Here is an 18,007-nt window from a genome sequence, read left to right as displayed (position 1 = left end):
ACCCAAACCCCCAAAAAAAAACCCCCAAAACCCAAAAAAAAACCCAAAAAAAACCCCATAAAACCCCAAAAAAACAGCAAAAAAACCAAAATAAACCCCAAGAAAAACCCAAAAAAAAAAACCCCCAAAAACCATTAAAACCCCATAAAACCCCCCAAAAAACAGCAAAAATACCCAAAATAAATCCCCCAAAAATCCCCAAAACCCCCCCAAAAAACCCAAAAAGCCCCAAACCCTCCGAAAAACTCCCCAAAACCCAAAAAAGAACCCATAAAACCCCCAAAAAACAGCAAAAAAACTCAAAATAAACCCCAAAAAACCCAAAAAAACCCCAAAAAAGCCCCAAAAAGCCCCAAACCCCCCAAAAACTCCCCAAAACCCAAAAAAAAAACCCAAAAAAAACCCCATAAAACCCCAAAAAAACAGCAAAAAAACCAAAATAAACCCCAAGAAAAACCCAAAAAAAAAAACCCCCAAAAACCATTAAAACCCCATAAAACCCCCCAAAAAACAGCAAAAATACCCAAAATAAATCCCCCAAAAATCCCCAAAACCCCCCCAAAAAACCCAAAAAGCCCCAAACCCTCCGAAAAACTCCCCAAAACCCAAAAAAGAACCCATAAAACCCCCAAAAAACAGCAAAAAAACTCAAAATAAACCCCAAAAAACCCAAAAAAACCCCAAAAAAGCCCCAAAAAGCCCCAACCCCCCCAAAAACTCCCCAAAACCCAAAAAAAACCCAAAAAAACCCGTAATAACCCCATAAAAACCCCCCTAAAAACCCCCAAAAAATAGAAAAAACCCAAAATAAACCCCAAAAAAAACCCAAATAAACCCCAAAAAACCCCAAAAAAACCCAAAAAGCCCCAACCCCCCCAAAAAACTCCCCAAACACCAAAAAAAACCCAAAAAAAACCCCCAAACAAACAAAAAAACCCACAAAAAAACCAGCCCCAAAATCTAAAAAAAAAAAACCAACAAAAGAAAGCAACCCCCAAAAATAAATCCAACAAATCAAAACCCAACCCTGTGTCCCCCTGTCTAGCAAAGGGCCTGAAGAACACGAGCACAGTGGAAATCTGTGTCCTTTGGCTGCAGAGCTCCTGGTGCAGCACTGCAGGGCTGGGCCTGCCTGGCTCCCTCTGAACAGCCCTTGCTCCAAGCCCAAACCCAAGGTTTCAGCTGCTCCTTCCTTCTGGGGGTTAATTTAATTAAAGGACATTTCAGCATCTACAATCCAGAAGGCAGAACTTAAACACTGACCTTTTCCTTTGCTCAGATCCAGCACTAGATTTTACTTCCGAGCCCCTTTTCTAAATTGATATTATCTAAAAATAAATATGCAGAAATTATTCTCTGAAATTGATAAGTAGCTGCTGCAGAAAATCACCAGAGCAGCAGCAGCAGCACATCACAGACCTGAAAAGACCTTCCTGGGCTTCTTTCAGCTTCTATTTAAAATGCAGCAAAAGAGAAGGTTCTGCCAGTAATCTGAGGATTTTTTTTTCAATGTGGATGGGTTGCTGGGTTGTTTGTTAAATTTCTCCTATACTTTACAGGTTGGATCATGGAAAACGTTTGATACATCCAAGTGTGAAAGTGGGAGATGCATTTGGTCTGTTCTTTTACTCAGCTATAGCACAGAACTTCTGACAAGGCAACTTTTGGCCTTGGAATATGTCAAAATTGTCTAATTCGTCAGACTGGACTAAAAACCCCTTAATATGTGTCAGATGCTGGCCCACTGACAGCTTTTAACAATCCAAAATAGCTTTTTGAGGTGTGTGAGCCAGCCAGTCCTGCTGAGTGCTGTCTAGCAGGAATTCCCCTCTGCAGCAAGGCTGGGCCTCACTTCTGTTTCTGCAAAAGGCAGAATGAAAAAAGGCCATTTTCACCTCTGCAGCTCCAGGCTGGGGCTTGGCCAGGGCACCTGCAGGGCAGAGCTCACCAGGAGAGCACCAGAGTGAGGCAGTTCTGGGTGTTGGGATACAGGGAACTCATTCTGGGGGGAAAGGTCTGAACCTCACAAAGCAGAAACACAAAATATTAATGGCAGGCTGGGATGGGCAGGGCTCTGCTCTGGGTCTGGATCTGAGCTGGGCTGAATCTGGAGTTCAGAGGTGCTCTCGTGAAATTCAGTTTTCTGTTCAAGAGCCAATTCTAGCTGAGCCCCAGGTCAGGTGTTCTGAAGAACCTAATGCTTCTGTCTGCCACTCTGACCCCCAAGACCCTGCAGAGTTTAAGCACCAGCTTTTAGTGGCAGAAAACATATTCTTCCTGATAGTCCTGAAGATATTTCTGTTGGACCAAGCACATGCTCTGCAGGGATTGTGCAAAATCTTTCTTGAGACATTGGGGAACCCCTTTTGAGGCTGCTCTGCTGAATTCCCATCCCTCATTCCCGCTGTGAGCAGGGGACACGCTGGTATTCTGTGACACAACTGAAAACTGGATTAATTTCACTGTGCTCTAGAGCAGAGCTCAGGCTCTGCATTCCTGAAAATATCAGCATTCCTTATTTATAAAACCAGGAAAGACTACTATGTAATTCCTAAAATATGATGGCTATCTTTCACTGTACACTGATTACCCACTCAGAAGCCTTTTTATCCCTGACTTCCCTAAATATTCTAACCTGACTCCCCTAAATATTCTAAACTGCAGGTGGCAGTGGTTACCTGGAATGTGCTAAGCAGGAGTCAGGACAGGATATTCTAACACACGAAGCAAAACATAACAAAATACTAACTCCCATGGAAATGGAACCTTGCCAGGAATTGCTGGTAGCTTTGCAAAGCTAAAGAGGCCAGGTGAATATAAATAAGTGTCTATTTTCTCTGGAATGTATGGCTTCTGTAAGATGCAATTATTTTCCTCTGCAGCTTGGGTGAGTAAATGTTCCAGCTGCTAAATGAGACAAGTTATGAGCCAAGAGCAGGTTCTACATGAAAAGAAACAGCAACAATTGTTAGAGAGAAAATATCTAAGATGTGTTCATACACTGCCTAAATACTAATAAGGATCAATCATAAAATCTTTGGTGTTTACTGTGACTCCTATATATTAATCTCTGGTTTACCTGGGTTTATTTTACCTTGGGGCAGGCGTTGCAACTGCTGAATTGCTCTTTTCACTGGTTGGTTGTGAGAATCCCTCTCCTTCAAATTCCTATCCAGTCTGACAAAAAAATGAAGAAAACCCCTGGATTCAGCTGAGATCTCCTGTCTGAAATACCAACCACAGTGCTCAGAGCAAACTGGCTTTTGATCCTAGACTGGAAGAAGGCTGAGCGAGCTCGGCTGCCTCAGTTCCCTACAATAATAACATTTCTCAGGAGGGCTTTGAAACCTGGAGGGCAAACCATTGTTCGTGACCTGCAGGATGGTGTTGCTCTTCCACGGAATATATTACTCTTTGTTCCCCTTTGCCCAGCCCCAGTGGCCACCCCAGGCTCTGAGCCCTGCCCAGGGGACAGCTCCTGTCTCCCGCGATGGACGGACGCACAGACAGATGGTTTGCAGCAGGCTTGAAGTGTTTCCTCAGACAGATGCTCTGTTCCAGGAGAACAATGTGGTCTCTGGATGAAAGGAAGGGTGTCCTTCGTGGTGTTTACACACAGAGGTGGCGAGGTGCTCAGCCAAGGCTGTCACTTGGTGCCAATTCATTGTTCCTTGCACTGAGTCTCTGCCTGGAGATGAACTGCAAAGGAAGCCGGGGGTTGCAGGGGCACTGAAGGATCTAAGAGGTCACTTATGGAAGGGTTTGGTAAAAGTTGTCTCACAAATCTCTTCTTCTATGTCTGGCTTCTGGCAGGGAGTCCAGAAAATTCCTTCCTGATAATTTCGTTAACTGGGAAATAAAAGAAAGAGGAGGAAACATTAAAGCACTTCCAACATCACGACAAGGAAAAAGTAAAAGCAATCTTTGGGCAGTCAAGCTGCAAACATCCCCTCTGCATTCATACTCAATTTTATTAAAATCTAAGTAATAAATAATGGTCCTGTCTGCCCAGATTACACATTTTTGGAAGGCAAGGGGGAAGGAGTGGATTCAGCTGCCATAAAACACAGAGAGGCTGCAGCACTGCCCAGGGCTGCCACATCCCTCACACACATCCCTCTGCCACAGACACTGCCCTTACCCCAGGGGAAAAAGGAAGGAACATCTCTAGGTACCTAAGCATTTGAACAGTTCCACTAGGCTGAAAGAAAAATATTTGAAAGAGAAAAGGGCCAGGTGTGGAGGAAATACAGTGGACAGTGATGAAAACACAGAGACTGCAATTCAGGTGAAAAAGTTTGCATTTGCGTGGTTTATGTTTGGTATTTTTTAATCCCACTCTAGACTCTAGCTGCTTTACATCTTTATTGTCATTTTTTTGCAGAGTGGAGCACAAACAACCTGCAAGCAGCACCAGGCTACTGTGAGAGGCTGGGACAGGCTTGTTCATAAAGCTCAAGGGGAGACACTGAAGAACTCTGCTCTGTTGAAAAGTCAGAACATTTACAACAGCCAATGTCTCCTGGCAACTTTTCACACTCACTTGCCTAAAGCACCCTCTGGCACCTCCTGGAACAACAAATCTCTCTCTAGAATTCAGGTGCTCCCTAGAATTTAATGCAGAAATCTCTGCACTTTGATTAGGAGAGACCTAAACCATGAACATTGTGATGCAGAACTCCAGAGCTGCCTCTTTGGGGCTCCGTTTCACCTTGGTGCTGTGTTCATCATGGTGTGGAAACTCCTTAGTTACTCTAATTTGCCTTTAAACAAGAAAACGAAATTTTCTAAGTTTCAGACCCCAGATCTAAATGACTTCTCCCTGTTCATATTTAAGGGCTGAAACAGGGATTAACTCAAACCAAAGCAGGCCCTCACTCAAAACTGATTAATCCTCAGGTTTGCAGCTCTAAGACTCCTCTATATTCTATCCAATTTCTAATAAATATTTATGAGAAACATTCATTAACACAGTATTAATTAACATAGAATTTCACTACTTCCCCTATCTAAAAAAACCTGGTGCCCAGTCTCTGGCAAGTCTCTGGGAAGGAGAACACATGAATTCGTTTTTAATATTTCCAATTCATGGTTTGAAATCTCCTCCCTCTCTGCATGCTGGGATTTGTCTCTGAGAAAGTAAAATCTGTATTTTTTCAAGGCTCCATGTTGGGGGCTGTACTCCAGGAACTCCATGCCCAGAAATCCTCCCAGTCACAGCCCATCCTAATTCCAGCTAGGAGATGCCTGATTTGAGCCACCCTCCAGGTGCCTCCTGGAGATGATTCGGGCAGGAACAGCAGAACTCCTGCCCTCTGCTGCTGCCCAGCATCCTTCCTGCCACTGTCAGCTGCTGGCTGTGGGTGAGCTGTGGCACACAAGGAACATTTGGGTCAGGGAGGGCTGCTCTGCAGTGCAGGGCAGCAGCCAGAGGGAGGGGAGGTTGGTCCAGCCTGAGGCAGAGCCTCCTCCTGCTCACTCACAGCTTCCTGCCTGCTCTACCCAGGAAATGACAGGAGCAGGTCTTCAATGGAAAGTTTTCACAGCCTCAGCTAAAAATAGCAGTGAGGTAAAAGAAGTGGGCACCCACTCTCAGAGGGTCATTTCCTTTTGAGGAACAAGTGGGCTGAGGCTGCAGGCGATTTATTTATCAACGCATTTGTTTGTGCTACCAAAAATACCGCAGATGAGTTTTACCTATTCCTTTTATCTCATACAGTCATGGAAAATCTGCATCTAGGAAGGGTTAAATAATAAGTGAAACACGAGCAGATAATTCAGTGGAGCTCCCTGAAGAGGTTTTGGAGGTCCAGCTTTGGTTGTTCCCTGCCTGGGGCCGGCTCTGGGCAGGTTGGATGCTGTGGTGAAGTGCTGACTCAGCCTGCAAACTTCACTTTCCCTCCCCTGAGGTCAGCAGTGGCTTCTGCGGGCTGAGGTTACAGGGGGCTGCAGCCTGAACAGGGCTGAGAAGCTGCAGGGGAGCAGTGTGAAGCATTAACCCCTGGACAGTCACACCCAGGACTGCTCCCTGCCAGCTCTTCCACGTGGAAAATTGGGTTTTTTGTGAGAACCTGAATGCCAAGAGCTCCCTGTTATCAGCTGGCCTGAATGTCCCACAGTCACCCTGAACTCCACCCAAATCCAAGTGGTAAGAGCAGTGTTAGGTGCAGGTTAGGCTGGGCATCACCAGAGAGTGCCAGGGCTTGTCCCAGCACTAAAACCTACAACCAGAGTCCCTAAACCCAATCAAAATGTAAATTAGCAGCAATGATCCCAAGGCATGGCTGGCTCTCCAGGCTTGAAATCACCTCCACCCCAAGGCCAGTGAAATCTGGGCACGTGTGCCCAGACCCAGGGCTACCCAAGAGACCTGGGCTTCAACAGAAGGCTGGAGCAAACCAGCAAACTGAGCCTGAACCAAACCTGGGTGAACCAAACCAGCAAACTGAGCCTGAACCAAACCAGCAAACTGAGCCTGAACCAAACCAGCAAACTGAGCCTGAACCAAATCTGCCTGAACCAAACCAGCAAACTGAGCCTGAACCAAACCTGGGTGAACCAAACCAGCAAACTGAGCCTGAACCAAACCAGCACACTGAGCCTGAACCAAACCAGCAAACTGAGCCTGGAGCAAATCTTGGTGAACCAAATGAGCAAACTGAGCCTGGAGCAAATCTGGGTGAACCAAACCAGCAAACTGAGTCTGAACCAAATCTGCCTGAACCAAACCAGCAAACTGAGCCTGAACCAAACCAGCAAACTGAGCCGTGCCTAAACCTCAGGGGAAGCCCCCAGCATGGGCTGAACCTGCTCTCCTGAACTCCCAGCTCTTTTTGGCAGTGTGGTTAAAATGTATCTCAAGTATCAGTTCTCATTATTTGCTCATTTCTAGCTAGAGGAACAGGAGATTATGTGATTAATAAATACAACATTGGTGTTTAAGGTGCCTGGCACTGGTTGCTCTGGAGCACACCACTATTGATCTGTTTAATGAGAGAGCTGATTAAATGAGGCCACAGGCACATATGGAAAGATAATGAAAGATTAAATCATAAAGAAAGATACTGAAATTACAGCTGCCAGCAGCCATGCAGGCCAAGGAAACGCCTGCCTGGGCCCCCTTCAGCGTGTCCTGTGTCACCTCCTGCTGCTGTAGCAGTGGGACAGAGCCCTGGGGATGCCCAGGGAGGTGACCCAGAGGCTGCTGGGGTCAGTCTGTGTGCCTCTGGTGGCCATCAGCCCCTGCTCCAGGCCCCACTGACAGCCAAGCCCCCCTCGCCTCCTCCCAGCTGGCAACGGGGGTGTGTTCCCCTGGGGGGACCAGAGACAAAAGGAGCCCCTTGGAGGTGGCAATGTCACCCTGTGAGGGTGCCACACTCACACCCTCTGCACCTGTGCCACCCCACAGAACCCCTGGGTACCAGGGATGCCATGGGTGTCCCACACGTGTGGCACTGACCCTCTGGGACAATCCCAGGGATCCCCTGGGTACCAGGGATGCCATGGGTGTTCCCCCATGTGGCACTGACCCTCTGGGACAATCCCAGGGATCCCCTGGGTACCAGGGATGCCATGGGTGTCACACACGTGTGGCACTGATCCTCTGGGACAATCCCAGGGATCCCCTGGGTACCAGGGATGCCATGGGTGTCCCACACAGGTGGCAGTGACCCTCTGGGGACAGCTCCACCTGTGCCACCCCATACCAGGGATGCCATGGGTGTCACACACGTGTGGCACTGACCCTCTGGGGATCCTGCAGCAGTCAGGGGCTCCTCAGAGAAGGCAAAGCTCAGCCCCAGTGGCTCCTCCCTGCACTCTCCACGTCCTGCAGTGCCCAGCAGGAATTGGAACATGCAAAGCAAAGCCCTGGGCAGGAACTGGTGCAGCAAAGCTGCCCCTGGCTGGCAGAGTGCCCTCAAACCTGCCCTGCCTGGGAGGATCCTTTAGATGCTCCAGCCCAGCATGCACAGCCCCACCTCTCCTTCCCTGCCCACCAGGCCCCAGCTACCTCAGGACAGCTCTGTGCTACACAAATGGGGAAGAAAAAGAATGATAAAATAAAAAAAAAAAATTAAATAAAGTTAAATATTTTAAACCCTCTACGCCAAATAAAAAGGGGCATGACTTCTTAATTGAAAAAATAAATAAATAAAGGTTAAGAGAAACACACAGCTGGAGAAAAGGCAGAAAAATACCAATTACCTTTCTTTTTGATTGCTTGGATCAAAGATCACAGTCATTCTTTTTCATATAATGTTTTGTATCCAGCTAAGGTGTGTATCTATCAGCTCTGAAAAAGATTTGCAAAACCATTTTTGAGAAAAAAAAAAAGGTAACCTTTGACCTATGTTGCATGGCCAAGTGTTACAGCTTTCAGCTACTCTTCCATTTTGTGGGTTCATTTCATAAAGGACATTTCAGCATATACAACACATAAGGCAGAACTTATCCACTGACCTCTCTGTTTGCTCAGATCCAGCACTAGATTTTACTTTTTTCCCCCTCTTTTCTCAACTGATATTGTCTAAAAATGAATATTCCAAAACGTACACTCCTAAATTGGTGACAAAAGGTGAAAAGTTGTTCATTTGGTCTGAGACTCCAGAGGCCCAGGGGTCCCTGTGAGTCAGGTCACACTCGCCACTGCTTTTGCAAAATTCACTTCTGTTGTCACCCCAGAGCCCAAAGAAGATCCAAAGTCAGTTCCTTTTAATTAAGACATCCAGCCACAGCAGCTGTGAAAATCTTTGCCTTAATTGTACAGAACAGGAAAGATCTGGGCAAAGGAATCATGGAAGTCACAGTCTTTGCTTCACACGCAAATAAGGTGAATTATTTTCCTCAGGAAAAGGCAGTATTTAAAATTTTCTGCCTTTTTGTTTTTTAATTTCTTCATCTTTTTAGATTTCTTTTGAATTCACCATGAAAGCATTTAGCACTCCTGCAAAACCATGTGGAAATAATAATTTTTTAAAATTGCAATATTAAGGAGCAAAAAGTGCTTCTTGAAAACGAAGTTTTGAGTGCAAGATTCCGAAGTGTCTTTGCTGCTGGATTTCAGGTGGTTATATATAGAAAAAGAAGTATTTTACTTGGCTCCCAAGGATTGTGCAGCCACGTATCATACCCTGGAACCTCCCACTCAGTACACAGCCTATTTTATATTCTGCATCCTGGAAAATCAGCTTCTGCACACGAGAGCACAGCAGCTCCCTGCCTGGGAAATGCCACTTTGGGTGCACCAGGCACAAGGAGCCCAAGCCCAACAAACTGTGCTGGGGAAAAGTACTGGGAGTGTGTGGGGTTCTTTTGGAAATCAACAGCAATTAAAGGCTTTTTTTCCTGGAAAATGGGGACATACAATCACTGAGATGTTCTCAGCTGTAAAGGTTTAATTACACATCAAAAGCAGGGCTTCCTCCCCACTGAAATAATGCCAAGAGATGCAGCCTGCCTCTGTCTTGTCAACTTTTCTGTCTTGTCCTGCTTGTAACCCATGGAGTCTGTGTGACTGTGAGCCTCCTCAACACCCTCCAGCCCAACAGCAATCAGGTCACCTCCATTAATTAAGCAAACTCTTGGCAGAGGTTGCTGACCTCAAACTAAGGGGCAAGTCAAGTCCCAGGGTGCATTTTTGCTGTAGGAGTATCAATGGACTCCAAACCCATTGGCATCTTTCCATGAATTTAGCAACATAACACAGATATCTGATGGAAAACAGAATCTAAATAAAATGCATATTTTTGGCTAAAGCCCATCCCAACTGAAATCAATATCTGAACTGCTCTGGATTTACAGGATCTGGATTGCACTCATGGCTTTTAAATATCCTTCCCTTACATTTCAGTACAGCGCCAGAGTGAGGTGCAAAAATCAAACAATTGGTGTCTTTAGTACTGTCCTACCCAAAATGTTTAACAGGAAGCTGGGTGTGCCTGCAAGAAAAGAGCAAAAAATAAAGATAGCATTTCTGCTAAAAAAATTTCAATGCCCTAAACACACTGTAGATCAAAACTAGAAGGAAGGAAGTACTCAAAACACAAATCTGTCTGTGACACCACCTCAGAAACACTAAGGGTTCTCTAAGCACTTTCATTATTGTCACTGTACTTCCAGAAAAGATCAACAGCCACTACGAAACAACCTCAAAGCTGGCAGGAACAGTGACCTAGAGGGGAATGGGGGGACTCCAGGGCTTGGAGCTCTGTCATCATCCTGCCATATGGCCCTGGCCAAGCATCCCTGAAGGACCAGACGTGGTTCAGATCTGCTTTGGGCTGAAAAACACACAAAGTCTGTGAGGTCACACTCCTGGAACTCCAATAATCCCTGCTCAGCTCAGAGAAAACAGCCTGAGAGGATGATGACCTGCACAGGATGAGCTACACCCTCAGCAAATCCACTCTGCTACGTGTGGGGATGGAGCAGGGAGCAAGCACTCCCAAGAGCCCTACAGGAGAGTTTTAAAGTCCTCAGGCAGGACTTCAGACCCTTTAGATCCCAAAGCACCATCAGGTGCTGAGCTCACTCAGGCAGTAGGAGAATTACAGCCCAAAGACACAGAAAATGGGGCAGTGGGAGAGTTAGAGAAGAAATGACACAGAAAATGGGGTAGTAGGAGAGTTACAGCACAAATGACACAGAAAATGGGGCAGTGTGGGAGAGTTAGAGTACAAATGACACAGAAAATGGGGCAGTGGGAGAGTCAGAGCACAAATGACACAGAAAATGGTGCAGGGGGAGAATTACAGCCCAAAGACACAGAAAATGGGGCAGTGGGAGAGTCAGAGCACACATGACAAGTTCTGCTGCAGAAAGAGCTGCCAAAGGCTGCCCTACAGTGAGCTGAAGGGAACAGTCCTAAGGCTGATGTGCCATTTGTGGTGCTTTCAGTAATTTCATCCATTTGATCCCTGTTTGAATCTACTGAGTTAAGTTTTTGAGGCACTTTTCCATGGCCCAGGGAATTGTGATATTTGCAGGACACACATGCACACACACGAGCTGGGATTCTGTCCTGGGCTGCTGGCTGCAACAGCACCACAAAGAGCAATTTTTGCTCCAGAGTGTGATTTCCTGTTTGCTCAGTGGATTTCAGTATTTAGTCACCACTTTTTTCATCAGTCAGTTCTAAGACTGGTGCAACCCCAGACTGGAGGAAGAAGGAACCTTCAGGAACAATTCCATGCCCTTTTCCTCCTGCCCCAGCAGCTTCAGCAAACGCCTGTGGGCAGCCCTTGGAGCTGTTCTGCAGGCTCAGACTCCCTGAGCTGAGTTTAGAGAGGCTGTGTCAGACCCCTGGAGCAGAGCTGGGAGAGGCAGCCCAGCAAACTGGGGTGTTTCTATTTATTTAAATCTCATTCTCTGCACCCTTTCTCTGCCCAGCCCAGAGCACTGCAGACACTGACACCAAAGCCAAGGATGGTGCCCAGGGTGGCACCCAGGGCCAGGCTCTGCCCAAGCCCTTCCCAACTTACTGACCAAGGACTGGCTCTGAGTATCAATCTGGCACTGCCAGAACTACATGGGCATGAAACAAAAGCTCCTGTATTCTTGCTTGCTAGGATGGTGATAAATATCCTGTGCTTTGTCAGGTAAACCCCTGGAGTCTGTTCAGTCACCACGCAGGAGGCAGAAAGGGGCTGCAAGGAGCTCAGCTGGCTCTGTGCAGCTCCTCCACCACTGTCAGCAGCTGCTTTGGGAAGAGTACCTTGAAAGTGGAAAACTAGATCAGCCTGGGTGTGATGAGGAACTCCAGGCCACCGTGGATTTGGTTTGTAGTAGCTTTCCATAACAAAGTCTTTTTTTAACTGACTTTCTTTCTGCTCACATATATTTAGATCTGACTTTCATTCTGCAGCACTCTGATGCCAGAGAGTTTTGGCTGCAATTGCAAGGGAAGGGACACGTGTTTGAGTCATGGAGTTGGCTCTCTCTCGTTGATACTCAGTGAGTTACTGAGAAAAGATGAAGTTTGTATTTAGCTTTAGTTTACATGCAACAAGACCAAGTAAAATATTCCAAGTGGAATGAGCACATAATAAATAAATACACAAAAACTTATACCAGAAGGGGATGGAGTTCATTTTATAAACCATGTTACTTGGCTAAACCCATACAGAAATATTAGGCTGATGGACTGAAGCTTAGGAAACACAAGGCAAGAGTCCTCATTTTGTCACTGCTAACTCTTGACTGTGCTGCTGCAAAGCACAAGGGTGAAGTGTGCTCCTGCCTGCTTTATTGTGCCTGCTTTGCACCTCAGGGATTTGATCCAGAGCTGCTGGGACAAGCAGTGACATTTGGTATTAAGACATTATTTCTTTTAGATCAAAACCAGCACAACCAGAGGAGGCTGGTGATGACTTTCCCCTGCAGCAGCACCTCTTGGTTTAAAACCTGATGAAATTGGTATTGGATACCACAACACCTCTAAAACAGCAACTGCAGGGAAAGCACACAACTCTCTATCCACATGTCACTGTGCAGTTTCATCATTCTCCTAGAGTTAACCTATTTACTGGGGCAAGATGAGTCACTCAGCAAAGTGATTCAAAAGCAGAGAGAGAAAGAATGGATGCAAGAAAGCTTTTTTTTTTTTACAGGAAATAATTGGGGGGAGGACAGAACAGCTACAGCATGTTCAGGATTAGCTGAAAGTACAAGATAGGCAATGCTGCTGCTTTTTTATTTCTGTCACAAAGGAACAACCAGAACAAATATTTAATTGAGGGGAAACAAACCATGTAACAAATATTTAATTAAGGGAAAACAAACCATATTAGCCTTCCCTTTAGGCAGTTTTGCAGGGGATGAACAGTCAATAATGGAATCTGTTTCCCTCCCTTGAGCTCTAGTGCTTATGTCTATTAATCCACAAAACTATTCACTGGCTCTAATTCTCTGGCATCTTATCTTGTGCTGTGTCTTCACTCTGCAACGTCCCCTCTGAAGGGCTCTGGAGTCCTGCAGAACCCCAGCCTCTCCCCACTCCAGCTTTCCCTCCTGGCATGTCTGAACTGAATTCTGAGCCTGGTTCTCAGGGGGAAACAGCAGAAAATCCCTGTCCTAAGGTAACAGGGAAGATGCACAAGTGGCCTGTGAGGAATTCTGCCAAGCAAACTCAGCTCCTCTCTGGCCCAGACATGCAAATCTCCCTCTGCTTGCAACTCCTCAGCTTGACAAACAGCCCCAGCCAGCCTGCACAAGGCATCTGCTCCCATCTGCTTGATTGTCAGGAGGACTGTGGGCAACAGGCACCACACTGAGCAGGGGAACACACAAAATCACTTCAACACACGGACTGCTTTTTCTATTATGCCTCCACATCCTTCCACAAAGGAATATTTGGGGGAAGATTCTTCCCCCCTTGGGGACCTGTCTCCAAGGCCACGGGCAGAGATGGGCAGCAGCTCTGCAGGTCCTGCCAGCAGCAGCCCAGCACTTGGGGCTGCAGTTACTGCTCCCAAGGCAGCTGGAAAGCATCCAGACCATGAAATATTTAACTGGTTACTGACAGAGTGTTACAATTCACATCTAATAATGTCAAGGAGGTGCCACATACAAGATACTGTGTCTGCCCACATCCAGCTGTTTGCTCTTATTTTGCACTTTGACTGGAACTCCTTTGAGGGAGGAACTGCCTTTTTAAACTCTGGAGTCAAAGCAGCATCTGCCACAACAGAGTGCTGGGGTTTCTACCATAAAATAATATACTAATAAAAATACTATACAATACTATGGGGTATATGTATAAATCAGAGACCAAGAGACAGACCTAATTACAAGAGACACAGATAACTGGAAAAAGGAGTGCAGAAGACCACGGGAGCAGATACTCTAACTGCTTTTACGTCTTGCCTCAAAAAGGCCAGGAACATCTGACAGTAAACAGCTTGAGAGAACAAGAAAAATGTTATCTGCATCATCCAAAGGCTTCAAACTTTCAATCTGAATCAATGGCATGAACGAGAAAACTTTTGTTTTCAATATGAAGAGAAGATAAAAGAAAAAAGATTAAAGGAAAGAGAAAAGAAGAGCTATCAATTACCAGAAACAGAATGAGCTCCTCCATGTCCAGTGGAGGTTCACCTTTAGCTGAAGTGCAGCCCATACTCCTGAGGTTGGGCAATTCCCAACCTCACCACAACAGCAATAACCTACATTTGTTCAGAAATTAGCCCTCAATTATTTCCAGATCTCCCTGAATTAGTTCAGATATCCCAACTCCAGATCAAGATGTAGGAACCACCACCCAAAGAGACTGCCCCAGGGAATCCTTGCTGGGATTTAATGATGAGCCATCCCCAGTTTTCCAGCTGGGAGGTCTGGGGGCTGTGTGGATCCCCACGCCAGGCAGGCAGGAGGTAAATCCTGTGCTCAGGCAGGGTCCCAGGGGCACGCTGCAAGGTCTGGGATACCTGGCAAACCCATCCTGATCTCTGCCCAGTTCTCATCAGCTGTGTAACCACGTTCTCCTTTAAACACAAGTGTGCTCAGCCAGCTCAGAGCTCCGTGTCTGTGCCTCATACTGAAGCTATTACTCTGCATTTAACCACGCACTGCTACACTTCCTGGGAGAATTCCAACCTCACAACGGCGGCTTTGGAACCACATCTTGATAGAACACCCTCCTGCCCAAGAGAAAGATAAAACTTGCTTAGGTCTGACATGATCTCATCGGAGCCCAGCGCACACTCAGCAGCAGTTGGCAGGCTGTGCATGGGTTCAGTGGGAACACTGTCTGTCCTGCACTGGGGAACCAGCCAGGGGCAGCTGGAACACACAGCAGCAGCGAGGGCACAGCCCCTGAAATCTCTGTGAGCAGTGTGGGAGGAGGGTGGCTGCCAGCAGGAGAGAAATGCCCTGCTCACACACACAGGGCAGGGCAGCCAGACGGAGCCACTGGGAGCTGCAGCAAGGCCACGCTCCTCAAGGGACCTCGGCAGCTCACCCTGAACTGAGGCACTGGGGCTGCACACCCAGGCAGCCACGTGTCACACATCAAACACACCCAGGGACAGGCACACGGCACCCTCGGGATGGCACCCTCGGGATGGGACCCTTGGGATGGGACCCTTGGGATGGCACCCTCGGGATGGCACCCCTCAGGATGGGACCCATGGGATGGCACCCTCGGGATGGGACCCATGGGATGGGACCCATGGGATGGGACCCTTGGGATGGCACCCCTCAGGATGGGACCCTTGGGATGGCACCCTCGGGATGTGGCACAGGCCGTGCCCAGCACCTGCAGGAACACCACAGAGATGCTCTGAGCAGGACAGGAATGGCCTTGGGATGGCCCAAGGGAGCAGCCTTTGGGATGGCCCAAGGGAATGGCCTTGGGATTGCCCAAGGGAACGGCATTTGGGATGGCCTACAAAAATGCCACATCAAGAGACCTAAACATGGAAGTGATGGGAAAATCCAGACTATCCCCAAGGCTGTGCGTTCCTGCTCTTTGGCCAAGAAGCTAAAATTTGCTCAAGCTGAAGTGGGTGGTTAAGCCTTGGCAACTTCAGAACAAGTTCATGCTACTGTAGGTGCTGGGAGAGGGCAGAAGGAGCATCACAGAACTGGAAACTTCCCCTGTTTTGAACTGACAGCAACCAGAGGCCTTGGGAGAGCCCTCTCAAGCAGAGCTGGGTTATGTCTCATGGCCAAGTCAGCAGCCAACATCCTGTTGGTGAGCTGGGAGTGTGCTCTGCCCTGGCTGGGACACACACGGGTCACACCACGGGGCTGTCCTTGGGGTCCCCTCGACAGCACTGTAAGCAACCCCTCAGCATGACTAATCAACACTGAAAATAACCACACAGCTTGTTTTTGGGCTGGAAATCACCACGGGGAGTGCAGACAGCCAGCAGAGTCTCCAGAGGGTTTGGTCACTGCTGACCCGGGCTGAGGGAGGGATGACCCCCAGGAGAGACAGGCTGCAGCCTTCTGGCCACAAGGAGAGGCAATTCCTGTGACTCAGGAGGTGACTGGCCCCACTGGGGACTCCCCCCCTCATTTCTAGGTGCCCAGAAACACCCCAGGCTGTTTTGTTTTTCTCCCAGTGCTGTGAGGTGCCCAGCCTGACCTTGCCACTGCCCAGCATGGGAAGGGGCCAGAGAGCAACTGCTTTGGGCTTGTCTTAATTTGAGAATGTCATCTGCATGCAGCTGTTAGCCTTTTGGAAATCTGCTGGGTTTTGTCTGCCTCGTGTGGCTGCTGCTCCAGCTGCACACCCCTGGCAGCCAGCCAGTTTGCTTGGAGGACCCAGACATGAAAGCCTGTCCTGAGAGCACCCCGGGGCTCCCCTTGGGCAGCCCCTCCTCACTCAGGTGGGAATGGGGCTAAACTCCCCTGTGATCCCACCAGAGGAGTGGGGAGACTGCACAAATATGTACTCATCAATAAAACTGCAAACCATTGCAGCATTGCTACCCACTTTCTGGTTTTCTGCTTTTTTGCAGTTGGTTCTTTAAAATCCCATCTTCTGATGGGAAAAATCAATGCCATCTATGATTGAGAAAGAGGACAGGCTGGATCAGAGTGCCTTGAAAGGGCAGGGCAGAGTGCAGCGTTAGGAGGAGGTGGAGGCTGGCTGAGACTTATTTCCAAGGAACAAATCTTTAAGGGGGTGTGGATTATACATGTGAAAACAGGGTGATGAGGTAAGGTTAAGGGACAGAGCTTTACTACCTGAACAATTCTTCTATTTGACAGCTGAATACCAAACCCCCTACTTTTATCCACAACAACTCAAACTGCACACTCAGTTACACAGGGACATGGACAAAACCATCCATCACTGAACAGTCAGGTAAATACAAACCACCTCTAAATGCAGCCTGATCACAAAATTGGCCTTCACATCTTTCCTGAGCAACCACAGGAATGATGTGGGGTGACTAATAACTCCTCATTATTTACCAAGTAAGCTCTAAAAGAAAGTCTAAGTGACAGGAAAGTGTGTTTGGAGCAGTGCTGTGCTGGGGGTGCTCCCCTGGCAGGGGCAGGATGGCCCTGGAGGCAGCACTGCTGTGCAGGGTCCTGGGGGGAAAAGGGAGGCAAAATCCTCTCTAGAGAATCCCCAACTCCTGCAGATGACAGGCACATCGTGCTTAAAATTAAACAAAGTAGAAAAGAAAACACATAGTGTGGGCTGCTTGTAAGGTCACTAAGCCAGTGAGAAGGGACTGCTTTAATTTCCCTTTTACCTGGAAAGAAAAATAAACTGGAGAAAAAAAAAAAACCAGCCCAACAAAATAACCCCAGCACCTCTCCTAAGGGTTGGAAAAAACCTGTCTGAGAGGGGAGATAGGTGCAAACAGCTCGTTGAACACGTGCTGTTTTCCATCCCCCACAAGAGGCCTTGCTGTGCTCTCAGCTGGGCTGGACACAGGCAGAGGGCCGGGCGAGGAGCAGGAGGACGTGAAGTTGGCTGTGCTGTCCAGAAGATGAAAACACTACTGCTGTTTATAGAGGGAAACCCAATTCGTCAGCCCAAATGAATTCCTGTGCTAATCCATGCAGGCTTCATGTTTTCCACCAGCCCCAGCCACTGTAGAGACTATCTTTAGGAGGCACAGTGTGTTTGGAAAGGAGCAGCTGGAAAGAGGGGACGCTTATGCCAGCTTGGAAGGCTTTCTGGTATGGAAAAAGAGGAATGCTCTCTTGGGTCTCCCCACAAAATTAAAGCATCTTCATCCAGAGCAGAGCCATGCCAAGCACAACAAACAAAAGCGGCTTTCCCCAACTCTCCTGGGCAGCCTCGCTCAGGGCTCACAATGGTTTCCATAGAACTTGTTTTGCTATCATAACAAATTCGAGCTGCCCGGGCGTGATGGCCGCGCTGTTTTCGAAAGACAAGAAAATTCATTTCCTCACTTATTGCCCTGCCAAAGCATTTCTGCCTCCGTGCCACAGATAGGGGCTCCCCAGACAAACGAGCATCCGAGGTGTGGTGGGGACAGAGACCCCAGAGGCTCTGCCCTGGGGCACTCAGGGGCTGGGC

The 18,007-nt window shown here is 47.7% G+C and overlaps 1 protein-coding gene across 1 annotated transcript in view; it reads right to left on the bottom strand.

Moving 5' to 3' along the window:
• Positions 1 to 3,760: 3,760 nt before the first annotated feature.
• NFATC2 (nuclear factor of activated T cells 2) overlaps positions 3,761 to 18,007 on the bottom strand; it is a 69,901-nt gene continuing 55,654 nt past the window's right edge. Inside the window, exon 10 of the mRNA XM_041478458.1 lies at positions 3,761 to 3,849. Within this exon, the coding sequence (XP_041334392.1) occupies positions 3,794 to 3,849 (56 nt within the window). The 3' untranslated portion in view covers positions 3,761 to 3,793. The remainder of the gene's footprint in view (positions 3,850 to 18,007) is intronic.

The sequence above is a fragment of the Pyrgilauda ruficollis genome, unplaced genomic scaffold (assembly GCF_017590135.1).
Source record: "Pyrgilauda ruficollis isolate IOZ18807 unplaced genomic scaffold, ASM1759013v1 scaffold45, whole genome shotgun sequence".
NCBI lineage: Eukaryota > Metazoa > Chordata > Aves > Passeriformes > Passeridae > Pyrgilauda > Pyrgilauda ruficollis.
Note: the sequence above shows the minus strand (reverse complement) of the source record. Positions and strands in the feature narration are given on the sequence as shown.